Source organism: Mastacembelus armatus, chromosome 24, assembly GCF_900324485.2.
Source record: "Mastacembelus armatus chromosome 24, fMasArm1.2, whole genome shotgun sequence".
Classification (NCBI taxonomy): Eukaryota; Metazoa; Chordata; class Actinopteri; order Synbranchiformes; family Mastacembelidae; genus Mastacembelus; species Mastacembelus armatus.
In genome coordinates this window covers 9,567,389-9,595,059 of record NC_046656.1, presented here as the reverse complement: position 1 = coordinate 9,595,059, position 27,671 = coordinate 9,567,389, and the positions used below count along the sequence as shown (strand labels likewise).

Sequence of the window (27,671 nt, the reverse complement as noted above, 5' to 3'; positions counted from 1 at the left end):
TCATTGCACTCACCTTTCCCAGTTATTACATGCTCACTGGTAGAAATCTGATTCCTCAATTGCATTTGCTCTTTTTGTCTCTCTCTTTCGAACTTCTCCCTTGGTGTCTGTCTCCTCATATCTCTCCCTCTCTCTTTCCCTATGCTACTCCATTCGAAAGGCTTCTCCCTGATACTTCAATGTCAAATCCAGTCAGAAGGCTGTAATTCTCAGCGGGTTTGCGTCTTTGGCAGGCTGCAGTGCTGGAAGACCTCTCTGTATATGTGAGATAATGCTGCATCTGACTGCTGGGAACTTTAGCCACTCAACTACACCTCTCTGGTGAATAACATAAGAAGAGTAGGTGATACGTTATAGAGCATATGTGTGCAGGACTGGATGTGTGGCAGCCGTTCATGTGTGCACTAGAGACCATGAGAGGCATCTGTGTGTCTGGGTGAGAGTTTGTGCGACAAGTGTCTACATTTGCCTCACGTAAGTGCCTGCGTCATTACACACAAAGACGCCTTTTGGGGGGGGGGGGGGGGAGAGAGTTTGGCCACAAAGGGACAAAGCAAGCTTTTGACTGGTAGCCATGGAAACTGGGAAAAGACAGATAAAGGGCTGCCAAGAAAAGCCATGTTTAGATTACAGCGTAAAACACTTCCATTTAATCTTACACGGCTGTCGTTTGCAGTCTCTCCCATGATAAGACAGAGATGATGCGGAGGAATAAAAATGATGAAGGGATGAGTCATTAAACACTGGCTTCTGTATGTAAATAGCTACAGGTATGGATTTGTGATTGGATATGAAAAGAGAAACCAGAGAGACAAAGTCTACGATGATATTTAGGCGCAATGCTTTACAGTCACAGAACGAGGGAAAACAGTGAAAACACATTTTGCCAGGTGCTACAGGCCATGTCAATGTGATGCTGTATGTGAGAACAACCTCCTTTACATTTTCATCCTTCCTAGATTTAAATCCCACTGAGGGTAGAAACCTCATTTTCAAAACTTACAGGCTTCACTAACGATAAAACATCAACCATGCAACTAAGCAATACTGTATGTGATAAAATGAAACATATACAGTATATAGGTGTGTGTGGCATGCTGGGGCAGCAGTGTTCAAGGACACTTCTTTGTTGCGTTTGTCTGTGTGATCATTTCTGCTGAAACGTCTGCTGCTGGCTAAGCCACGCACACAATATGTGTGTGGCAGAAATAGAAAGAACAAGAATATGAAATGAGAGAGAACATGCACGTGTGGGTGGATTGTGTATTTAAGCATCTTATGTACTCACAGGATATTTCTCCAGAGGTTCGGTCAGTAATGCATCTCCAAATATTGACCGGCAGTACTCTGCCATCTTAGCCTGCTGCTTCGGCCTGGGAGCCATCACATACAAAAACAAACAAACACACACACACACACACACACACACACACACACACACACACACACACACACACACCATTGTGATTTGTCTACTAAATATCAATAGACACTAAATCTGTATGTTGGTCTTCAGAAGCCTCTTGGAGAATTTAAAAATCAAACCAACCAATGACAACCTTCTCCCTGATGCTGTGCAGATGTTTACACAGCTGTACAACAAAATGGCTGATTGGGCTCATTGATGAAAAACCATCCATTGGCAGTAAGGATGACAATCATGCTCTAGCCTTTGCACTCTTCACACGAAATTACATGCTGACTTACGAGTCCACGTGGTTCTCAAAAGACAGGATCACAGGGAAGGGTGAGGTCTTGAAGGCACACTCTGAAATAGCCTCAATCACCTCCTAAAAATATAAACAGAAAACAAAAATGAATAATATAATGAGAAACTATGTTGAATACATTGTGGGACATTGTGTTGGGTTAATGTTGAATTGTTATTTGGGTAATATAACACACAATCAAAAACAATGGATTTCACATTTCACATTTGCTTCATGTCAGGATATTCTGTAGACATTTCATAACGCTCTTGAGCTTTGATACCAGCCACAATAATCTCCATTTACAATGATGTGATTCCCGACATTTCCCAGAATGCTGGAGAGTGTCCCCCAAAGAACATGCCCAAACATGTGGAAATCAATACCCATAACAAAATCAGTAGCAACAGTGATGACACATGAAGTCATCCACTCTAAATACAACACGTGTTCTGGCTGCATGGCTTTAGCTTCTCTATTGTAGCTGCCAGTGCTGGATGAGGTGGTGTTACTGCACAGCTGCAGTGAGGATAGTTCAACATGTGATATCAGATTTCTAAGTGACTGACTGTCAATTACAATCTTTAACAACAGTGTCAGTTCAGTTTTCATCTGTTCCATCTCCAATAAAAATCTTTTTCTCTAACACAGCATCCTCCTTTTGTATCTCTCTTTAAACCTGTCTTTTGCAACTCATCTCTTTTTGTACTTCACTCACACTAATACCATTCAGCTTGTTCTACTACTTCTGTTATTCTCATTAGAGCAAAATTTCCTCAATTAATCAATCCACCCACTGTGCGCTTTTTTCTCCTGACACCTGTTCTGCCCTGAGAATTTTATACTCTCTCTTGCTTTTAAAGCATTTTTTTTTTTTTAGTTTTTGTCTTCTCATCCTCTGAGACATCAATTAAGCGTCGCTCAGTGCTTCTCTTTAGGGTCATTCAGTGCATCCCTGTCCCTTACGATTTGCCATCTGCTGCCCCACTTTTTGTTTTTCCCACTTCTTCTCTGTCTCTGCTTTGCTCTGTACTTACTTTCATCTTCTGCCTCTCTGTCTGTTTGATCCCTGCCATATAAAAGTGTATTATAGCTGGATCCTAATGACTTTCATAAAATCATACACGTTTTCTTCGATTTATGGTCAGCCTGTAATGTGCCTACAGTCAGGAATTATAACTCTTTAGTGTATATTTTGTCACTAATGGCAAAATCTGGCATTCCTGTGCTGGATTCAGATCTGCTACCTAAGCACAAGATTCACACGAAAACAACATGTGCATGTAATCCAGCCCGATTTTATCTCGCTGATAACAGTCTGTTTACTGTTTGCTTTGTTTGTGTCAGGGCTACAAGCTCCCATAAACGCACAGAAACATTTCCATACGGCTCTTGCTTCATATTAAAAGCATATCTAGTTTTAATTGCAAAACAACCACTCTACTCACCATAGTTAGTGCTGACATTTCCAAGGAAATAACATAACAAGCCAAAAAATAATGTTTGAAGATGCAAATGTTCACATTGGTGGCTGCCAACACACTTGTACATAAACTGCACACTAAAGGACAAAATCATGTTTACCAAATAGAATCTACTGGAAATAGAGAACCCTATGAAATCAGTTTTTAACCCATAACACAGTGGATGTTGGCAATGGTCAAACCCATTTACCCCTATCAGCATTTGAGTGAATGGATTGAGTGGAGCATGTGCATAACGTGAATTACGTCTTTGTCTTTGAGGTCTGTTCACCCAGAATGCCTCTGCCCTCTGCTCCCCAACCCCTCTCCGACATCATTATCACACCGCTGCTGTCCTTGTCTTACCTTGAAGGAGATTTCAGTTGTCATGGTGAAACCGTGAGTGATGACGGGCTCCTCTTCTGTGGTACGACCCTTCCAGCAGTCCAGTTCAATGCAGCGACACCCTGACAGTAGAACCTGCTTGTACATTTCGACTGAAGAGTTCCCCGCCAGTTGGCCGGCTGCATCGTTCATGCAATGAAACACACAAACACCACATCACCCCTTTCTGTTACATTTATGCCAAAAGTCCCAGAATGCCTAGAAGAGCATGCCCCCCCACTTTTCAGAAGCTTTAATGTTAGAAAAAAAACCGTTGTTATCTGAAGCAGGCAAACCTCATCATCTTGTCACCATTAGGGAAGAAATGATCTCTTCACAGTAGTAGCGTACCTTACTACAGGGGGTGGTAATGTACAGTGAGAGGTCGAGCGATGTTTTCAATTTAGGTGGCATCATTGGTTTACTGACTTTATTTTTATTACTTTTCTATTTATTCCTCTCACTCCTTCCTTCTCTTCCACTGAAAGGCGTCATGATCCAAACCCATTAGAGACATTCTTCTTCCTAATTGTGTTCATGTGTTGTACACTGATTTAATTAATTAATTTACCATTGATCAATAGATTGGAAATAAATCATGAATAAGTGCGCAGGTTGTTGTCAGTCTAATTATTTTGTGTGGATCTTTCTTATAAAAATGTTAAATATATACTGCATGGACAAAAACGCTTTCTGCAATGTCTCACTACTCTAGTATATTATCACCATGTGTCACTACCTAAAGAAAAAACTGAGTTTGTGAGGAGAGACTCAAGAACCTGTTGTTCGATTTTCTCGTGTTCTTTTCGAAGGCTGTGAGGCTGGTGTACAGCAGAAATTCCATTTTTTCCATCACTGGATAAATTTGATCCACTTGAAAGATTCAATGCTCTTCAGTCCCCCCCAGAATAGATTTGAATAGATGAATTCTAATATCCATTGAAAAGAAAATGCCATGCTTGTGCACTGCCAGGAGCCAGTTACTGTGACTACCAGTCTAAAGAAATATTTAACTCATGAATATCAATGAATCGAGTCTCATGGTATGAGTTGATTGGATAACCTCTTGAGAGGTAACACAGCCTGATATTCATCGCCATATTTGATTGACTGACCCGCGAGGTATAAAGTCGGGTGTATTCACTTGTGCAACCATAATTGTATTTCTAAATGAACGACTGCTCTGTTCATGTGTAGAAGAACAAAGGATACGCGTGTGCAACCAGTCAGGAGTAAAATTGAGCTATGAGTATATGAGTGCAAACCAGACAGAGAGACAGGCAGAGGTCCTTACATGCACAGCTTTTGACAGGGTATGTGTGTACCTGTGAGGTATGTGTTGTGTGAGGAGTTGATGAAATAGTGGGAGAGGGGAAAGGTCATATCTTCGCTCTGATCCAGCTTCTCAGGGGGCATGATGCTGTTCTCCTCTCCGTTCAGATACCTGGCAAAGCCTTCCATCGAGATCTGACCTGCAGAGCCAGAGCACAGCACACAGACAAGTCAGTTAAAATGATATGTTTGGAAACTTTATTTTAGTAGGGACAGGAACTGTACAGGAATAGTACATGAGCAGTGGTTGCTGAGAATTGAAGTGCCCTTCCTTGTATACCATTTTACAAAACGCTGATTCTTACGATTTTTTGTCTTTATCTTTGTCTTTATAAAGAGTAAGTGCATGTGAGAGTTTGCATATATGTGTACACATGTATGCAAACATGTACTGTAGGTGCACTCAAACAAACAGCTAGAAAACTGTGTTCAAATGCTTTTAAAGGTCACATAAAATATAGCATAAAACATTTACATAAAAATGTTCATAATGACTAATTAAAGCCACACCAAGATTACATTAGTAGCTCAGTTTAGCAGGAAGCCTGATTCACCATTTGCTGAAAGCCTTTGTGGTTAATCCTTAAAGCCTGTGCCTCAGTGTTTCAGCTTCTTACATTTACTGTACTGTCAGTTATTAGCCTTCATTACAATACTTCCAGGGTCCAAGTGGATAAAAATATAAAATGTTTCCTCGTTTCACAAGGCAGTTTACAATGCAAACTGGATTTCTTACATTTCATGCTTCACTAGCTTACATTGCTTCTGTTCATAATAAAGTCTTACAGGGATATAAAAATGCTGAACTGCCCTTGATGTTGTTCGTTCCTTGTTTCTGATTTTTTTGTCAAGGGCACACACACTTTGCCTTTTTGCTGTTGTCACTGAGCTCATGTCGTAACTAACCATGCTAGAGGAAGGGAATAACACTGAATACATCAGTAAAAAGCAGAAGATGAACCAAACATCCAGACACAGATTTCAAATTTGCATACACGTTACCATGCCACACACATCTCTATGGATAAACAACATACATGTAGAACATATAGCAAGCACTCAAGGTTGCAACTCCTCCACCCACATAGGCACACATTTGCTTGAATTTATGCTAAATATGCTAAATGATGCAAACTTGACGGGTGCAGCAGGTCCCTCCGGCCACTTTATGCTAATTAATGCAGTGCCGCCCTCTGCAGAGTTGCTGGACTAATTAACGCTGGCTGCTGTCTGTGACATCTGAGCTCAGTCATACTCAGCATCTTACTCCCCGCTGACTACCAGGACCTCCCTTTGCCGGGCTGAGGCCTAACCCCTGCACCTCACGCACGTATAGACAGACTATCCCCAGTTCCCAAGACATTTGTAGGTCAAACGGAGAAAAATGATGTTAACATGGCTGTGATTAGAGGTGCACATGAGTGACAACCAACAAGTGTTATTTGAAAGGTGAAGTCAGATCTGAAAGAAGAGAGTATGAAAGGCTACAAGTCAAACTGAAGCGCCACGTTTTACAAAAATGAGGAAATTAGGAAACTGCAGTGGAAATGTAATTAATTCATCTAATTCATCTAATTTTAATGATAACCTTATGACAAGAGTAGACCCACACTGATAAAAAACATCCCTCAAAGAACTTCCTCTTTGCAACCACTGAAGATGAATATGTGATGATACGCCACTATCCACTCTGGATAGTGACTTTAAAAGTCTTTATTCATATAACAATCTATTCATCTGCCTTCATACAATGTTGAAATACTTGAGTAAACACAGACTAAAGTATTCAAAGATAATGACAGTACTGAAATGTTGAATGAAACGAAAAAAATCTGAAATGAAAATGGACAAAGAGAAAGTGACAAAGAGAGTGAACAGAAAAAAAGACACTAACTGCTTGCCCACTTCTCTTCCTTATGACACTTGATACTCTAGCTCCAATGCATCCATGCATCTATTCATATCAACTGCTTTGCATATGGGTCCACATGATGTTATTTCAGTCCAATCCAAAAGTACTTGTTCAGTATGCACAAAGTCACTCGTAAATTCTTGTACCTTTCATTATGCATGTGAGAGTGTCTTTGGGAGAGGAAAAGCATAGACATAGACAGTATGTGTATCTGAATGTGTGTGTGAAGGTAGCATGTGGAGCTCTGGACCCCTTTGCAGAGCAGATGGCAGCACTTCCTCCGGCTAGATAAATACTTCACATGGCGAAATCTGTCACTGGGACAGAGAAGGGCATGTTTCCAGAGAGCATGGGACAGGATGAACACACAACATCACAGTATGATCAGTCAAACACTAGGCAGTCAGATAGGATATTTAAATGTGGTTTCAAATAATTTCAAATAATTTAGGCACCAAATATTTATTTTGTCACACATTTGAAAAAATGTATGTACTTTACTCAGCCTGGGTCAATTTAGTTTCAGTGTAATCAGTAATAAAATGTGATTGGCATAATGACAGACACATCTGGCAACAGTTGTTAACTAATAAATAAAAGCTTCCAAAGGAAATAGTTTCTTCTCCACATATTTGTAAATATATTGAACTATATGTACTAACATTTTTGACAAAACATTTTTTAGAACAGTCACATGCAGGTAATATAACGATCCACAGTGCTAGGGTATGAACTGCATATCATGCAATCAATTATTTGTTTGAATGTTTGTGCATACTGATTTGAAAGAGAAACTGAACTTTGCTTGATTACAAACATAACATGGTGTAAAGTAAGTTGCTGAAAATAGCATATATTGAAAAGAAGAAAAGAAGATAGAATATACTGGATCTATAATATCAGGTATAGGTGTGTGACTTATCTACAGTATTTTGGCACATTTGTATAACATGGTATTCAGCAGAGATAAAATTTGAATTGGCACATGTCCAACCTTGATGTGTGATATCTGCTGGAGGAAGATGTTCTCCAGCTTTGGCAGCTGTCTGTCCACTGACACTATAAACAACGAGAAGGCACAACATCTCCACAACATGGGATGTTGGATTCCCTACGTTCATCCCATTTTGTTATTCATGAAGTTTCTGTGCCACTGTTGATTCTTAAAATGCTATACCTACAATTAATTCTTCGGATGTGCAGTTTCATAATTTCATGATTATTATTTGAATTCATTGTTTGGACACAATGGTTTAACATATAGATCTATGATCTGCATAGGTTTGCATACAGTGTAATACAGTGGCTGTGACACACGCAAATGGACAAAACACAAGCAAATAAAAGAACATGTTCACACATATGTCACACTAAGTAATTTAGAACAACAAAAAAAAATTCCCACACATACACACAATACAGAAAGCATTGCAAAAACACAATTACGGAAACACAACAAGCTGCAAAAAGTACTACTAGTTGCCTGGCAACTGCTCCTAGCTAAGAAACACCCATCGTAAAAGAGCAAATGGCCATTTTTGTATTCTGCTTTACAGATATACAGGTAGCATGCTAATTAGTTGGCTTTAGAGGTACTGATTTTATTAGCATCGGAGAGGCTGGACTGCTTCTCCCTATCTCCAGTCTCTTTGCAAAGCTAAGCTAACCAGCTGCTGGTTCCACTGTATTAAACAGATGCAAGAGTGGTATCAAACTTCTCTTCTATCATTTGTACTTCTGCAAAAATGAAACTATGGATTTAAGTTGCACTGTCTTAAGCACCCCCGTGACCCTAAATAGGAATAAGTGGGTATAGATAATGAATGAATGGATGTCTTAAGCTTTCTCAGCCACCAATGCTACCTCTCACACAGGATTATTTGAGACTGCTCAGATTTTTTCTGACATTTTCAAAAAGTATATTTATAGTGAGAGACGAATGGATAATTTGTAGATTATCCAAATACGCAGTAAAATATAGTGACAAACTACTGTTTGCATGTAAATTTACTCAAGTGTATATTTGTGTGTAGCGGTGCTACATAGTGTGTGGGTAAGTGTAACTCCTGCACTCAACTCGCTACTGTATTTGTTCAAGCTCTCCTGAAAAACAAACACACACTCGTCACTCTCTCTTTCACAAGCTCTGTCTTGCCACTCAAGGATTCTACTCATGCAGTCCAGGCCGTGTAAATTAAATGTCAGGGATCATCCACACTAAGGCTGGGAAATGTTTTGAGGGGATGAAAAACTTTGGGAGGGTTTTGTGTATGGTATTTATAGTCTTTCACCATTCAGTGCTGTGGCACCCAACTACGTCCCCTCACTTTCCGAGTTTCTGGACACCAGGCAACGGGGCTGTCGCTATGGTAACACCCCTGCCAAGTTTATTGGTGGTGGGGGCTTGAGGGGTAGGTGTACTGTTAGGACTCATACACATGCACACTTAAACTTATGTGTTTGCCCAAGTTTTCAAAAATGTTTCACTGTAAAATAATTTTAACTCAAAACAACGGTGTTTTAAAAGGTACGGCTGACTGTGTATTACATCCATTTACAGATATACATGAGCAAGTTAGTGTGCCTGTGTTTGTACTGACAGACATTTGAGCCACTGACCTTTCTGTGCCAGCGAAGTATTGGGTTCATATTTGTCCACCAGCACCTGGACTTGTTCTGGTTTGAGAGGAGGGTAGAGAATCTCGTTCAGGCGAGGGTCTCGCTGTTTACTGTTAATGAACTCTGTCATCTGTTCCACTGTGAGGTAGGGACGGCTCTTAGCCCCCCTGAGGAGAGGAGAAGAGAGCGGGGTTAGTAGAGGGAATGCAAAAAGGGAAAAGTGGGGAAAACTAGGGAAACGTGTGGCAGCAGGAACAGAATTCAAAAGTTAAGATACGAGAAAATGAAATGAGGAGAAGATGATGGAGAGGAGGAGTGGTAATTAAAACGGCAAAGAGATGTGGAGAGGGAGAGCAACAGACACGCAAAGGAGCAGAGGATTAAATGTTGTGTTGAGTAAATTATGAGATTTGATTAAAATGTCTTTCATTTCTATGCCTGTTCCACTAAATTATCATCTTCATATCCCCCTGGCTCCCATGCCATCTCACTTAACTGTGATTAAAATCCAGATTTATGACTTAAAGAGGCCCTTGTTGTGCTGGTATGCTGCTTCAGCTCATGGTCTGAGTCCCTTTGGGCCAAAGGGCAGCTCTGCTTCTTCAGCAGGATGGTACACACAGCCAGGCTTGATGAGTCACAGTAAAGGCCATTGCACTACATATTCCTATGCTAATTAACTGCTTATAATTAATCTAATGGACAAGGGCAGGTGTCTTAAACCTGTAAAGCAATATTTCCCAATGAGGACTGTCAGGTTTTATCCAACGTCTACTCTGAAAAAGTGTTTCAAAAAAAAATTTAATTGCTCTTACCTGGTTTCAAATTTCTTTAATGTTAAGAAAAATATGGCACTTACACATCAGAGAAGATGTGGTCCAGCTCAGGGCGTGGGCAGATGTTGCTCAGAAACATGTTGTACACCTCTGGAGTGAAGTCTTCCTGGGGAATGGAGTCATTCTGCAACAGCAACGTGATCAGTTAAATCCTCTACGTGTACACGACTAGTGTGAAGAACTACAAATCTCTAGTATCTGTAGGCTTGGAACTCATCCAATAGCACTTCAAAGAATGGATCTTAAATGTGCAAATTCAAGTCTTATTTTTATTGATTTTACCATTTTTATCTATACTTATATGTAAATATAACTCCCTGACCCATTGGTGTGCTCCTAATAGAGAGATATATTTTATTTCATGGGATGTTCTATAGCTGACCTGGCCTCTTGTCTCTGTCTGGAACCAATTAAACACATATAAATTTCAAATGTAAGTAACTAATGAAAAATTACTGCCTGCAACATTCATTTAGTCTTAAAAATAAAAAAATAACAGTGCCCACAAGAGATCCTTATAGAGCTATCAGAGCCAAACAAGCCTAATGTGCGAGCAATAAAGAGATCAGAACCAAACACTCTTAGAAAGAAAAGGAGAAAAAACAAAAGATGAGGAAGGATGCACCAATGAGGATACAGGTCAAGCCCTGCCAAAACTCAATGAGTCATTTTAAAAACCTGGTGCGAGCTACGCTGTGTATGCTCACTCTGCCTCTGAGAGTGTGTGTTTGAGGGATTAACAGCACCACCATTTAGCTGTAATTACGTGCACGTTAGAACCACAGCAAATCCCACCAGACCTTCATGCGGCAACACGGTTTTACCTTCTACTCTCTCTCTTTCCCTGCACTAATTATGTGTAGCTTGTCTGCGTGTGTGTATGGGTTCATTCTGTTTGTATTCAGAAGCCATTCATTAGAGCAACAATGTGCCTGACCTACTGTATGGGCATATGGTTCAGCATGTGTTCAGAAGTGCATTAAATGGCATTTTCCAAATTCAGACATGCAAATGAACTGATACTGCTGGAATACAGAGATTGTTTGCTGTGTTGGGAGTCTGTTTACACGTCTATGCATGAGGGGGCAGCTTCTCTCGAGTAATATCTGAGAGAGGTAAAGATAAAACAGCTATTGTCATCACTATTGCTCCCACTGGGTTTTTTTTTTTTTTTCATTACAACCAGGACTAAATCAGTTCTGTGTGGGAAGTCATGCAGACATCCAGAAAATAAGACTTCATACAAATGAGCAAAACACAAATCAATAGCAGTTTTAGAAGAATAGAGAACAAGCTGAATGGTGAGAGGACCCACTTATGGATGGGTGGAGAAGAGGAAAGAGCTAAGAGACTAGGACAAGTCAAACATGCCAAAGCAGAGAAAAAGGACACACAGGTTCAGAGACAGAGGAAATACAAGGACGCGTTAAAACTTCAAAAATCAGGAGGATCAGTATGTTGGTGTCTCACTCTGCCAGAAGGGAGGTTACAGTTTTCCAGGGCTGTCTCCACTCGTTTCCTGTCGGCCGAGAACATCCTGAAGATACTGTGGGGACACAAAAACACACAGAAGATGCCACACAAGCAGAGGAGTTTTCACTCTGAATCTGTGTATCAAACTGTTGAAACCGGTACATATTATGACAGCCTATGAGAAAATTCTGTTTAAGCAGCAAACAGAAGTAGAAAATCAAAACACCTGAACCTTTGGTACTTCTAAGTAATTGCAATCATGAACTCCAGGGAGAAATTACAAATTGAAAAAGGAAATGAGGCTCAGATCATGCATATATGAAAAACAGAAATTTAATGTACGCAGAATAAGCAGGCAGAGGTGAAGGGAGGCATACCTGACTAAAACTAATGCAGTAAATATGTTGAGTCAACTTACTTTTTGCACTTTTAGTTCATATATGTAACTCCATATATGAGCTGTTAGGTTGTAGTTTCTGATGCTGTTAAATTATATTGTGTATAACTCAATATAGTATTTCCAATATTTTATACCCATTCATTTTTATTAAAGGGTAGAACGATATAAACTAGTGTACTGCACCTTCCCAAATATTATTGAAAAATTTTCACGCTTTTCATTTTCAAATCTTAATGGTACTTTAATTACTAAACAGAATGAGCTGATTTGATTTCTGCTGTTCACACACATCTAAACTCCAGATGGCAACACCATATTTACATAAAAAGTGATCATGTTTGTAGCTCTTTATTATTATAATACCACCCCAAATAATGTTTACAAAGATGGTAAAAAAAGTTGCTTCCACAGTGTTGTCTTTTCATATTGTCATTGCCCTCATTATGATTTTTGTTATTATATCAGTTACATAGACAGTATTTGTAATTCCTCATATCCTGACTCACCATTAGCCTAGTGTGAATAATCAAAAGACATGTAGATGGTTCCAACTTGATGGAAATTGACAATGTTAATGTTCTGTGAAATCCATGCATCTCTAGTTCCACACTTACAAACAGGTTTGTGATACTGCATTATTCAGATAATTCGACATGTTTTATTTAGGATATGCAGAGCGGCCACATCAGTCAGTTCTTGTGTAGCAGGAGACATCACTTCTGTGTGGTTGGGCTGGCTATACTATTGTATCCTATTGAAGTGTATACAGACAATAAATGTGATTAACTCCAACACTGATGCAGCTGCAGCTGACTGTTTAGGTCTGTTTCTGCTGGCCATAGTTGGTGTTAATTACAAGCAGAGGTATCCCTGGGCACACACTGTATGCTCAGTGGGAGAGCAGGCTCCAGATGACATTAGTCAAGCTGACATGTCCTCCCAGCTAGGAGGTTAATTCCCTAAACAGCAAGGAGTGTCTCTCTGCCACGGCTTTCCTCTGCGGGTCTGATGGAGGTTATCACAGAAGTTCTCTATTGCCTGCCTAAAAACTCAACTTGACTAATGGAGACAGAAAGAGCTGGACTTTCAAAGAGCTGATGACAAACTCCCAGATAAGTGAAACGGAAGCTGACGTTGACAGAAGTGAAATGCACCGAGTGAAATGCTCACACACATCACAGACAGGCACAAATTAGAGCTGATTTTAGTGACAGATAAAAAAAGGGGTTTGCCCAGGAGCAAGTTTACTGCAGAGCTGCAGAGTCAGGAAAAGAATGAAAAGAGGAATATTGTGATGACAGACGAGAGGGACACCATATTTTTAAAAAATGCACACATATTCACAGAGCACACATATTCTGTGTATACTGAAGAGTATACATGCTGAGGGCAATGAGAGAAAGCAGAGGAAGTTATGCATTGATCAAAAGAGCTGAGGTAGGGGAGCGAAGGATGAGTCAGAAAGACTTACTTCTTGACGGGGATTCGCCCATCAGGGTTGAGTTGTAGCTTGAGCCGAGTATATCTGCATTGGACAAAGCAGACACCTTACACAACAGGGAGTCAGCAGTTTTTCTGTGTGAGGATTTAATTTCAAATTCTGTATTTGTATTTGCTTGGGTTCACACATGTGACTTGATGCACATAATCATTTGTCGTGTCTGTCTATGAGCGGGAGCATATTCATATAGCACAACGTCGTTATGGTGAAATATACACTTCAAGAAATATAGCACCCTGTGACTGGCTGCAGGTGTAGAGTTCTTTGTACATACCATAAATAATTGGCTTTACATGACAGGTAAGAATGGCGGTTAATCCCTGGAAGCCGTGCACTGGCAGCACAGAGCCATGCAGCAGCAACACAGGCAGCGCAGCCTGGGCTATAAATAGCTCAGCTGCAACAGGAGTCATCATTGCAGGCTAGCCTTTAAGTGGCTGCTGGCTAATAATTAATATCCATTACAGTGTCCACTTCACAGGGCAGGCCAGCTGCCAGAGGCAAAGTCACCGATGACTGTAATGGTTAATGGGGCCAGAATGGGTTTTGTCAGAGGCATTTTTTTCTGCAGAAGGAGAGGGCTGAAGTGTTGGCCAAGAGGTAGTTGACAACAGCTGATGTCACTAAAGCTGCATGAGGGTAACTTTTGAAAAAAGCATAGAAAATAGAGGATAAAACAGTTAGGAAGGCAGAAAGGCATGGCTTAAGGAACGAAGGAGGAATCAGTTAGGTGTTTCTTGATGCCCTCATCTGCTTTACGAGTGCTTGTATCATTCATTAAGACAAGTGGGGGGAAACAGATTAATTGCATCTGTCTCCTTTCCATTTATTGCACTACTTTCTCAGTCTCTTTTTACCGACTGTCTCTACTCTCTCTCTCTAGTTAATGCAAAACCAAGGAGCTTTCCATTTCACCTGTGGTAATACAAGTGCTTATTCATGCACATCAGCTCTTTTGGTATGGCATATAATGCAAAATATAAAAAGACCAAGCAATACTTGGGAGATTCCCAATTTTCTGACATAATCACAGGTCACCCCATGATGTGTAGTGCAATTGTAACTGTAATCACTGATGCAGAGGTTATCATATTCCAAGGACTGTCCTCAGTTCTTTTGTATTGATGTGAAAGGAATATCCTGCAGGAAGGAGCCATTTGATGACATGCTGGGTTCTGTTTTGTTTCCTGTTGCTGGAGACATTTCCCATCTACCCTGCTGCCCGCCCCCCCCCCCATAAAAATGTATCACAAGCTAGAGCAGAGCGTTAACCACATGCAGAGGAACATCAACATCACTTCAGGGATGAATCATCCTCATGCTGCAGTGGTGGTATGACAAAGAATCGCCTTATTTGTAACTAAGCAGTGGCCAACAACTGCTGCTGTGAGCAACCAGCATGAAACCTTTTCTGTTCCAATCTCTTCAACTCTGTTTTGGGCTATGAGTTCGATGGCCACTTGTATTGCCTCAGAAGTCAATTAACTTCCTCAGGGGTGTGAGGTAATGGCTTCTGTTCACTGATCAACATCAGACAGCTGGGTGTTGTCAGCAAGCAGAGCCTTGCATATTCTCTCAAAACAATATAGCTGATTCCTGTTTTAGCTCCCTCATCATTAGCTCCATTCACTGCACAAATAAATCAGTTGTGGACCATAGATCATAGGTCCAATCAGATCAATGTGGCTGTGGGGCTGTAAGATGTCAGACAGTTATTGCACAGGATCACAGGTGGTGTGAGGGAGACTAGTGATAAAAACGGTCTTACTGGACAAAGAGCCATTGATGAGGGTTAGGGGGTGATTTTTATGACATGCTGAAAGCAGAATATGACAACTCTTCTCTAACACTTCCACACCACCGCCACCTCTCAGCTCAGGCCAACAAATTGACAGCACTATACCACACCTGAATGCAGTCACATATACACATGGGAAGCAAATTAGCCAACTGACATACACAGATTTGGGTTCATGAACTAACACATATTTCCACCTGTTTCATTTATTCATTTTCTTCCTTGGCTGTTTTTTCTCTCCTTACTCTCTCCATCACTGTGAGGTGAAGTGACCTTTAACAACTCAACCCTCAGGCTAAGCAACGTCTTACCTCCTGTGTGTGTGTGTGTGTGTGTGCGCAATACATATTTGCCCGGGTGTACAGTGTGTGTGAAGGTGTTTATGTGTTTTCACAGGGTTTGTGCTATTACATTACATTGTGCACATATGCATGTTGAAAATGTGTGTAAACATTGACTGTACACAGCTGTACTGTGTAGAGGACAGTGATATATCATGAATGGCATTACTGTACAAGAGGTTTAATTTGCTTTATCCTGTTTTGTTTTGTGTTTATTAAAATACTGTGCATACCTGATGCGATGCTGGTGATGAGACATTCTTTTGTTTCTTTTGTGCAGAACTCATTTTCATATTTATTTTGGGGACTGGAGATTTGCATTTGTGTGTGACTGCTTGAGCGAGCGTGTGTGTAGAATTCATGTGTGTACAGACGACATACGCTTTCTCAAGGCAAGCCTCTCTGGACGTGTTCTGCACCAAGAGATTAGATGCCAGGTTGAACAGCTCTTCTGCCCATTCCTGTAGTAAATAAAGCAAACGCACACACATAGAGTCAGAAATGCTCAATCCTAGTTTGACTTGACAACTGCTGAGGTCTAAAATGTGGTTGTCAGTTATCACTGCCATATGCTAGGAATAAATTAAGATATTAGCTCATACTAAACACATACAGTACATAGGTAGTGTCAACTAAAAAATTATATTATTATTATGCAATCATCATGTTAAGTTTTTAGTTCTGCAATAATAATTAATGCATAGTTTTACTTTTGTCATAATTATCTTTATCCCACCTAGTAAATCATTATATTTATTTGAAATCCTTTCCAAAGTCTTTTCAGGTAAATGGTACATACGACCCTCAAATAAAACAGTGAAATGATCAAAATCTGAAGCAAAATAGTTTGACATAGTACAATAGTTTTCATTTTCTGTTGTCATTCTTAGGAACAATTTTTACCTTGGCTGTCTCCTCCTGGAAAGCCATGAAGTTCAGGTAGGTGATGTTGACCATGTCAGGGCCACTCACCACCGTCAGCATCCTGTTCTCTATCTTCCCCGACAGGGTACTGACATCCAGGAGCTCACGCAGCTTGGCATCCTTGACAATGAAACACAAACACAGGCAAACATGTCATAACCACACTCAAATAAAGCAAACTAACAGAGGTTATCAAGCGTTTGACTCTTTAATGCCATAATAAATGATATCCCAGCTCATAAGCCCAGCAGTATATACACTGGGAACCGCTCCATCGTTACAATAGCGCACTACAGTTCGGCCTAACCTACAGCCAAACCTAGGAGGTTAAAATAACACTTCCATCAGCACAAAGGCAAACGACATAAAACAGGCCATGAGAAAAAGACAAGGTATAGTTGAGAAAGTGGGAGACATTACTGTGCTGTCACTGATTTCTGTGATTAATGAGCGGTCAGACAGAGACTGAGACAGAGAGCATGAGAAGCAAGGCAGGAGGCTACAGCCCCAGTGAATCTTAATGTCACTTACAGGTTCCATATTAGAGGCAATAAAGTCAGCAAACAATGTGGTTCAAGCAGCATTATGCTGGCAAACGTATTCATTTGTAAACTAATTAACAATACTGGAGGCACTGAAATGATAAGAGAAGAACAACGCTGGTCGTACAGCATGAAATCTTTTACTATTTAAAAGCAAATAAGAGAGCTTGCTGGTTTTCAAACCTAGCTTTGCTCGTAGGTTGGAAAACATGCTCCTGTCTCCTCACATTTTCAGCAGGTATAAAAAGAGCAGCTGGTGCAAAAGCAGTGCCTTGCACAGCATCACTTTTCATTAAAAGTGATTGTTGGATTTACGTAGCTGAGGATATCCCATGAGAAAAACATCATTTAGAAATGTTTCCAACAAATGCTTTGATTCATGAAAAGAAATGATCTCCACCTTGAGCAATCTCTCCACCTGAAATTCATTCAAATTAAAACTCTGCAACCTTCATCATCCAAGAAATGCAGCAGGATAAATGATTCTGTTGTAAGAAGTCTGTTGTCTTTTAGAAGAAACCACTGGTTGCTGGCAACAGTTCCGTTCACACTAAGTAAAATGGAGGAATTTGTATTCAGATGAGACAATTGTCTGAGGAAACCTAAACCAAACTAATTTTAGCAAATATACACTTAAGCAGCTCATCTTTGGTGCAAATCATACAAAAAACAAACTACAATGCCTCCGAGGTGCAGGAGAGGAATAACAATGATTTTCTTCTCTCCTTTGCCGCCCAGGACTCACGCAGCATACAAAATGGTTGCTCTGGCTTAATTAACACAACAACAATCTCTGTAAAGGATTTTGCAGTGAAAGCAAATGAGCTCCCACCAATTTAACCAATCAAACAAAGAGCACTGTGTCCTGTGTCATGCAGATAAATGTCCTCTACACGTCCTTCACGCCCCCCCCAATCAAATTACGCAGTTTAGTGGCACCCATTCTTATTGTGCTAAAATTTTCGGAGGCAATGCATTTTCCCTACTGAAGAATCCATTTCCTCTGACAGCCTCTGCCTCTTTAACAAGCATTTGAAATCGTGTGTTGCTGCGTGGAGAGCTGCTGTCTTGAAAGACATATGCCTCGCTCTAATTTCAAGAAAAGGAGCCATAGCTAACTGTACATTGCATATATGACAGCTTTCCTATTGTGTGATTTGTAGATAACTCTCACTTAAAAGTTTAGACTTACATGACCCCGGGCTTGACCACCAATCAATTGGACACAGAGTGCTGATCTAAATGGGAATCCATCACTGTCCACTTATGTATTCTGAATGCCACCAGCCCTATCAATCACAGCATAAAAAGCCACTTTCAATTTGCTAAAACACACAACACCAAAGTACCCTTTGAGGGCTGGTTTGGCAGACTGCCGAAGATGAAAGGCTTCTGAGAACAGACAAAACAACAGTGAGATGCATATCTCATTTATTATGGCCCGTGGACGTCAATACAATTTTATACTGTTTTGATGCTACTTGTAGCCATTAGCTGAACATTCAGCTCATCTCCTTGTAAGCAGTCAGCGTATGGCTGATCTGGGAGGGAGCTGCAGGCTCTCACGGCACATCAACTGGTGAAACATCAGCAGTTATCTTGGGAAAGGACACAGCCGGAGAGAAATGAGCTGATGTCAGAGAGGAGGGCCTGGCTGGAAATGAGCAGAGGAGAGGACAAGAGAGAAGAGGAAGGATGAGGAGAGGAGCAAAAATGAAGAGAAGGAAACTCATTAAAGTGGTTGAAAAGAAGAAGTGGAGAGGGGGCTTGACCATGTGAGTGAAATGTAATTTGTGCTGGTGCATTGTGGGAGTTATTGGAGGCACGCCTGAAGTCCCAGTTGCCACAAAGATGGGAGATTTGGAGCCAAACTTGCAAAGGGTGGGCTGTGGGATGGGATTTGGAATCATAGTGCGGTTGAAGTGAGAGGATAGTTCGTGTTTCACTGTGAGAGCTTAGGCTCAGCTGCACACAGCCGTACACCACTGATGTGACTCTCTCCTACTTTCAAAGTGAATGCGCGTCATCTATCTGTGTTTATTTAGGCATACAAGGCACTTGTGGCAGTATGGGATCTCTTCTCGGTCAGTTAACGTGTGAGTGGAGCTGCAGCCTGAGGACATGAACTTCCTGTTCCTGTGTGTCACAAGGCCTCACCTGGCCGTGCACTCAGACTGTGTCTCCCTTGGTTGGACACAAGGGACAAGATTCAAATTGGCAAAGGGGTGTCAGCAAACTCCTCAGGTCAATAAACCTGCAGCATGGTACCTAATGGTACCATGGTCTAAACTTCCACAGCAGAAGAGCTCATGTCCATAAGACCATAGTCAAGCAGACACACATATGAATCAGTCAGACGTGTGCACATAAATACACACTCAGGAACATCAGATCAAATGAAATGTCAGTATGAAAGATTGATGATGACCCAGCTATGTACACAGATGCCATTCAACACTTGCCTTTACTGTACTGCATCACAGATTGATGTGAGGCTGTATATTTAAAGCTACAGCCGACACACTGCACATGTTATAAACAGTTTTTTATTTAAAAGAGGAGGGGGGAACATTATTCAAAAAATGGTCTTTTAATGGTAAAACCAAATAGCATACGTAGTCCATTTATTTCCCATTATTTTATGTGTCCCGGTTTTTGGGCAAAGGCCAGTTTTTCCATATGATTTATCTGATTCAGAATTGCAGTCCTTTGCTGGAAGGTTTGACTGCACCCACTTCCATGTCATGGCATTCCTGCTGTCATGACAGCGTACTTTAAAAAAGGTATTCACCCTGAGCTATGAGATTGTCTGGGATTTTGCCCAGGAATAATTTGACAGACCAGCAATTGAATTCTATTCTAAATATTTCTATATAAAGGGCAAGCCTAGAAAATATAAAAATACTCAAACATACTTTTTTCCAACTACATTCATATTGTCCCTGATAACCCCTTTGAATAAATGTCAATTTTCGTGTCCCAAAATATTGAGTTCTTCCAATAGAGCTATCTGAAAGCCCTTTATTTATAAGCTACGTGCACATACAGTTTTGTGTGTCAGCTGTTTGTACAAATGTTTCCATGCATAGAAGGTGATTTATCAATATTACCTTGTGCGTGAGTGTGCATAGATTTAAAAGCACTCCTGACCATACTTACAAGAATAGAGGAGGTAATTACAATGAGATACAACCCAGCTGGGTTGGACTGGATATTGAAATTTCCTACACAGATTAAACTTCCCCATGACTCTTCGATTAATATACTGAGTACATTTTTGGTAATTTATCATGAGGTAGTAGAATGTATAGAGCAAATACAATAACTTCTTTGTGATCTATCTTCCCTCAAAACTAAAATGCTGTGACCTTCTTTAACTTTAATCTGAGCAATTAGAGCTGTATTTATAAACCAATTTTGTAGAATATTTCATGCTCTGAATTAGAATAAATTATTCTAAGTCTTTAAAGTCATTAGGCATGGTGATTAAACAGTTTACCCTGTTTTAGTTGGAAGCAATCAGCCCACCTCCCTCACTGCACTCCCTGTTTATTCAGGCCCCTTGGGGCTGCAGTGGAACGCGTGCAGCTTCAGCCTTATCTGCTCTGGTTGGGATGCACGTTGATGGTGTTTGACTTCTACCATCTCACATGCAGCCTTCTGCAGTTTTGGAGCCAGGTTGGGCTCTCTGCTCTGATCCTCTCTGTCATCTGCCACCTCTCTTTTGTTATAATAGATCCATGAACTGCTATCCAGCCACACAGTAAGCTTAGCCTCAAACCTAAGGGGTTGGTTGGGGGGGGGGGCATGTCTCCCTTTTCGTGTTCTTCTTATTCCAGTACACTCTTTTCTTCACTTTTTTTTTTCTTGGGGAAATCATTCTTAAGTCCTTCTAGGCAAGTTAACATCTTTTCTGGTCACACTATCTTTAGCTTTTTTTAGTTCATCCGATCCCATGACTTTATCAGCATTCATACTGAGTTAGCTGGCATTCTTTACAGCTGACCAGAAGTCATGTTGTTTGAAATGTTTAAAAGGACAGCGACACAAAAGCGTTATGCAAACTGAGCTACTAAAGCAGAACAAATTATGTTTCACAAAAGAAGCACTGTGATTCTTATTTGGAAATAGTACTAGTGGCAGCATTTCATGTTTTGCTTCCCTTAAGCCTAGGCAGTTGAAATAATTGATTAGGTGTTAAGTGAACAGTGCCTTATCCAAGGAAAGTGCTGAGTACAAGCTGATGTTACAGACTCTTTATCAATCATGTAAAAAGTTTTTTTTCCTTTTATTAACATAATGTGTTAAGTAGCCATTTTGGTTGGTATCTTGAGAAATGTTAAACTTTAGCTGGGCAGTCTGTGCTATATATTTTAAATCATCTGCACTTGCTAAATGAAATGTTTAAGAAGAACAGGGTTTTCAGATATTTAGCGGAAACATATATTGAATATTGTATGATTTTTACTGACTGTATTGCATTTGGAAAATGATGTAAATAAGCTAATGTCATTATCTACTGTGGATTATCCCATCTGGTATCTACTTGTACACACATCTCATAAATTCCTAATCTCTTCATCTAACAAAACACCCAATTACGGACCTCTCGACACAAGTAAACCACAGGTGAAGATGAACATAACCTCACTTAAAAGAAAAGGCGTAAAAGTCATAAATCCAACTTTTACATCAGGATTCAGAGAGGTCCATCTTAACACCTGGAACCATGACACTGCAGTGCAGTACTGCAGGTTCTGAGCAGGGCACCAGTTCTCTTGTTGCTGGCCAGCCTTTTTAACTAACAGAGCAGCAAAACACCGCCACTGGGCATTTGGACTGAGATTATGGGACATCAGGCTGGGGGTGATGTTCTCATTCTGCCACATAAATACTGTGCAGATGTGCACAGTATTCGCAGTCATGTGTTGGAAAAGATAAGTAATGGTAGTTTGATGATGATCTGCTCTAAGTAAACTACTATTACTGTATGTCAACTTATTCCTCAAGGGTTTGCATAAGTATTTGTATTTGTGTGTGTCTCTGTGTGGGTGTATATGTGTGTGTGCGTGCCCATTTGCTGTTACATGTGCTTTACTGTTTATCAGCCAGCATGAGTCACAGAGTGTACAGAGCATTTCCCCCACAACAAAGCTAATCCTAAAATGACTCCCTCTCCTGGCGAAGCAGTCATTTATTTAAGAGGGTCACGCTGCATCTGCAGAGCATGTTTTAAACATTAGCCACATCATAAGTTACAAAGACAGAACGCACTGAAAGATTGATCCCATTAGAAGAAAGAGCCCTGTCTTTCTCGCCAAGCTAAAGCTGTTTCCCGCAAATGACCTTCCAAATCACCCACATGAACGCATATGCACACAGAGACACACTTGTGCATTGCAAGTCATAGAAGTATAGCCATCATGTTCTTTAAGCATACAGATACGCTGAAACACAATCTGCACACACAAGTAGACAAAAACATAAAGGCTATAAAAGCAAGGGTTGTTTTATTTATTCTCACACACTGACGCTGTATATGTTCTATATTTGCCCTTCAAATGACACTCGGTACATGGTTCACATGCCTTAACAACAAAATGTATGTCATAAGATCTCAGCATAGTATGACCATACAAATTAGCGTATATACATATATTTTAAAATATTTCCTCAGAATGGTCAATAAGGTTACAAAATAAAGAAATAATGTAACCTAAACAACACTCCCTGTAGCAATTAGGGGTTTTTAGTGTTAAACTGAGAAGCTATGGGAAATAACCCTGCACCTACACGAACTGAAGAAACAGAGACAGACAAACACACCTTCAGTTCTTTAAAAAAATCTTTCACCCTCAGGAAAATACAGTATGGAGCATTTCTGCTACAGGGGGATAACATGTCGTTCAGCTTAAAGATTTTCTGTTGCTCAGACAGACTGATTCAGCCCCAAAAGCAACAGCGTTTAAAATAAGGATGAGCTGTGTGCTTCCATTAGAACTCTGCAGTTTTATATTTTAAACTTTGCCAGCTTGGAAACGGTCTCACTAATTTGTCTAGCTTGGAGTGAAATTCAGAGTGTGCAAATCGAGGCTACACCACAGATAAACCTCTTAACAACTCCTAAACAACTCCACTGCAAACACCATAGAAGCATGTAAATAACAATAGGAGAGGATGAGATGGAGGAGAGCTAATCAGATTGGGTGATCAGCTGAGAGTCTTTGATTCTCGCTCTCTTTTCCTCTCCCATCATTTGTAAGGCTCACTGTCTATGCTTCCTTTTATTATTTTCCCACATGATCATAATTCATTTGAGCACTCAAGTTTCCGTGGATGCAGACCACGACAATTTCATGAGGCAGAGAATTGCCCACAAGGCCAAGAGTAAAAGGTCAGTGCTTCATCAGTCAGCTGTCAAATGATGCATCATTGACCACAGTATGAAAATGTGTGTGCGCTCACATTTGTGTGTGCACTGCAATCGTGAACCATAAAAGACCTTCTGAAAAATCTTGCGTTAGGATTTGTCATTGGTTGAAAGTTCCAAAATGATTCTAATATCTTGAATGATGATTATGTTTCTTTAAGCCATCTGGTGCACTTGCCTGTGATGCAGCTGTAGTGGCTACTGTCCATCACTGAAGCATCAGTAAACACAGAGCTCAAGGATGCTTAACAGTGTGTACGAGCCAGTGTAAAAACTGAAAGATATACCAATTTAAACTGCATTATTTTTAAAAGCTGCTAGCCCTCTTAAGCTAAATATTTTCTCTTCGTATTGTATGTAGGATTGATGTATAATGGCTAAAAAGATTAAAAACACAAAAATAACATCCTGATTAGAGGAAGGATTTTAAAGCTTTAGCTCATCATTAGTTCTTCACTGGAATATATTTGCCAGTGGTGATGTGTGTGACGCTCAGGCATCATGGCACAGGTTGGGAAAATGCGTGGGAGGAGGCTGAAAGCTCATATGGACCCAACAATCTCTCATTTCACCTCTTCAATAAGGGCATTTCATTAAATCCCGAAGCAATGAGACATGAAAGAAAAGATGGAGGGGTGCACTGAAAGCACATTATCACGCCTTTTCCAAAATGCCAGCACATCACCAGTAACTTGTACTGATAGGCAACCATTTTCAGGTCTTAGGAAAGTGGCCTATCATTCACATGCATTGCTAATCATCTTATGACGCAAGGTGGGACTGAGCACCACAGACTTTAAGGAGAGAGTGAAAAATGCTTTTTTAAAACAGCAGTTACACAGCCACTGTATTTCTCATTTGATCATGAATAATATAAACATAGACTGTGCAAATGTATTAGAGTAAATCCTCCTACTGATCAGAATTCATTCTACTGCACAGCTAAACGTCTGTCAAACCTTCCTTATGTCCCCCCCCCAGGGCAGCTGGACTTCAACAGTCCAGGTGAAAGTCTGTAAGTGACAAATTCCTAGTCTGATGTATCGTGCCAGAAGCTTTTATAATTTCATAGAACTACTACTAATTCCATTCAGTGGACTAACTCGAACAATTTACTAAAATCTAATGCTTAAAAAAAACAGTTATCATTTTGACCAGGAAGACAATCCGCAGCTTGTGTGTCATGGCTTTGCGTAAATGTAAATCTGCTTTAATCACAAATCTACGAGCAAACATTCTTAGGCTCAAAACGTTAAAGACATCCACCTACATGAGAATACTTTTCCTGGAGGTTTGAAAGGAAGACAAAAGTCACTTGCTTACTATCCTAGTGTTTAAGTGGAATAAAATTGTCTCTATGTCTGACAACTGTTGACAGCTGTGCCTGCAGCCGGGGCCAGAAAATGGCAGAAGCTCCTAATTCAGCCTGCCACCCTGCATATAAAACCTCTTGACATCTCATTCAAACTGCCATGTCATAGAGGAGAAACACATTCATCATTGGAAACATAAGGAATGCCTGACAGCATCCGACTGCAAATCACAGCTCCCCTTAATAACTAAATCATCTGATTTAGGTGTCACCCAACTGACATTGTCACAAAGACTCATCCGCAAAGATATTCTCATGCTTCTGACGTTTCTTCCAACTCAGTGTGTTTCAATGTTTCAGTGTGTGTGTATCTGTATTTGCCTTTGTGCAAACCAATCTCCTCAATTATCATAACATAATCAAATACCTACTGTGGTACATAATGTGTTCAAGATATTTTCAGTCTGATATTCCAGCATGCTAAACAAATGTTTTCATTTGATGGTCAACATGACCCCAATCTTTCAAAAAAAAAAAAAAAAAACAAAAAAACGAAAAGAATGTCTTCTGGCTGCATATGATGACCTCAGGGCTTTGAAGAGAATAACAATTGACATCAAATGGGAAAGAAATTGGAAAGTCTGCTTTGCTCTTGCAGCAAAGTAACATGAGAATCATATGAGTAGTGACTATTACAGCTTTAATAATATAAAACAACCCCCAACCTCCAGCAAGGATTATACCTAAAACAATGCATTTAATACCAAAACTAGTGAAACAAAAGTATTCATTTTTTACTCATGGATGAGATGAAAAGTTAGTGGCAACCATAAAGAAAGTATGTTTTCCACTGAATTACAAGGTTGACACATTAGTCATTCTGCAAACCCTCTACAGGATGATTTTCATTATTAACAGCTGTTCAAGTCCTTATGTATATGTTCAAAAACATCCAATCATAACTTACACCAACACCTGAACAGGACACCAGAGAATAAAAGATTATACTGCCACTAATGGACAAAAACGGACGTTCAGAGCAGACGCCTGGGTAACAGAAAAATAAAAGACCTGCAGGCAAGCAGACTGCCAGCATGGATTAAGAGGGAGGATAAAAGCTTGGAGGGCAGGACATAACAATAATTACACAGAGGAGACTAGCCACATCTCTGTCAGAGAGAGTCCCTTTGCCCCTCAGTTTCTCAGAATGTAACCTGGATAATACTCTCTTTCAAGGGCACATGTTTGGTATGCAGCAGCAAAATGAGGTTATAAATTTTACATGTGATCATACACTTGACTCTGTCCACAGATGGGAGCATCTAAAGGTAGACTGGTGTCTGAGAAAGAGATGGTTGGTAGGAATGAGAGAGAATGAACACTGAAAAAGAAGTGACAGGACGATTCACGCTGTGTCTGAATCACTGTGAAGGAAAAACGAAGAGACAGAAGGGGCAAGGGGCAGGTTTGATGAGGTGGAAGTAGTCTACCTGGCATGCACTCTTCCATTTGCTGGCTGAGCTCACATTGGGCAGACAGGAAGGCAGAGACAGAGACAGGAGGGAGCTGACCTCAGATACAGCACATGAACTCCAGCAGGAGAAAAATAATCAACCGCTGTGACTCACCAGCTCAGCACCTCTCATTAGAACAAGCACCCAACAAAACTGGGAACTAAGCAGTGCATAAGTCAAACAGATGAGCAAGTACTCAAATACACAGGTCACTTTGTTGAAGTATTCAGTATTTGGCACGAGAAGTTGTGCAATGAAATGACACACTGCCAAATACATAGGTGGTCCCATTTAATAAACAAGAAATGTTGCCAGACATACTTTGGTCCATACCCATAACACTTCTAAAAGTTCTTTCAAGCCAACAAATTAAGGTAAAAATGAGGTAGAATAAAGTCATGATAAAGCCCCCACGTCATTTTGCCCCAAGTAACTGATGTAAAAGTAGAAATGCCATTTTTTCCTTGTGCTACTTAGAAGTACTTCCTCCATCTCAGCATGCCCCAGGTATTCTGGTCGTTATGCCCACCCACTCTGTGTGACTCATTCCCATCAATTTGTGAGGTGGATGAACCCCATTCTGTTACGCTGTCCATCAAGTGGCAGACGTTCACTAAAAACAGCTCCTGGGCACCAGGTACTGCACCAGATACATAACTGCAGTAATTATCCTGTAGCGATAAAGAAGGTCTAAAATTAGTGCAGACAGATTTCTGTAAATGCAGATAAAATGCTACCAGCAATCAGCACATACATTGTGTTCAGACATGGAAATGACACATACGTATGTGCTGACATCTAAGAAGACACAGAGGAACACAACACAGCAACACAAAGATGAATAAACATAGTTGGTGAAAAATAGATATGGAATAATAAGAGCCAAGAGACTGGTGGAACAAGCGTCGATATTGCTGATACATCCTTGGGGTTGACACTGAATTTCCACCTGCTGTATTCTCTGAGTGTCCTTATTACTCTATTACTTCCTCATGGAGTGAAAACCAATATGAATCAATAAAGTATTCCATTATTTGCAACTGTGTAAAGAGACAGAAAAGACAAATCTTGTCTTAAGCTCAATTTCTGTTCTATCAAAACTAACCTTTTTTCCTCAAAAAGGTCTGCAAAGACTCACAGTACACCAGGCTGTTTGAAAAGAAGGCCATTTTCAGCCTGCA

At 40.3% G+C, this 27,671-nt stretch overlaps 1 protein-coding gene across 2 annotated transcripts in view; it reads right to left on the bottom strand.

The window, feature by feature from the left end:
• Positions 1–27,671, bottom strand: part of plcb1l (phospholipase C beta 1-like) — a 92,266-nt gene that overhangs the window by 23,440 nt on the left and 41,155 nt on the right. For both annotated transcript variants that reach the window (XR_003296321.1, XM_026318272.1), the window contains exons 4-13: positions 16,672–16,812; positions 16,150–16,229; positions 13,600–13,653; positions 11,726–11,801; positions 10,279–10,379; positions 9,420–9,586; positions 4,882–5,028; positions 3,539–3,696; positions 1,708–1,790; positions 1,289–1,373 (exon numbers count right to left, since the gene is read on the bottom strand). Coding sequence is in view for 1 of the 2 variants with exons in the window: in XM_026318272.1 (XP_026174057.1) it covers positions 1,289–1,373; positions 1,708–1,790; positions 3,539–3,696; positions 4,882–5,028; positions 9,420–9,586; positions 10,279–10,379; positions 11,726–11,801; positions 13,600–13,653; positions 16,150–16,229; positions 16,672–16,812 (1,092 nt within the window). In the remaining variant the exon portion in view is untranslated. The remainder of the gene's footprint in view (positions 1–1,288; positions 1,374–1,707; positions 1,791–3,538; positions 3,697–4,881; positions 5,029–9,419; positions 9,587–10,278; positions 10,380–11,725; positions 11,802–13,599; positions 13,654–16,149; positions 16,230–16,671; positions 16,813–27,671) is intronic.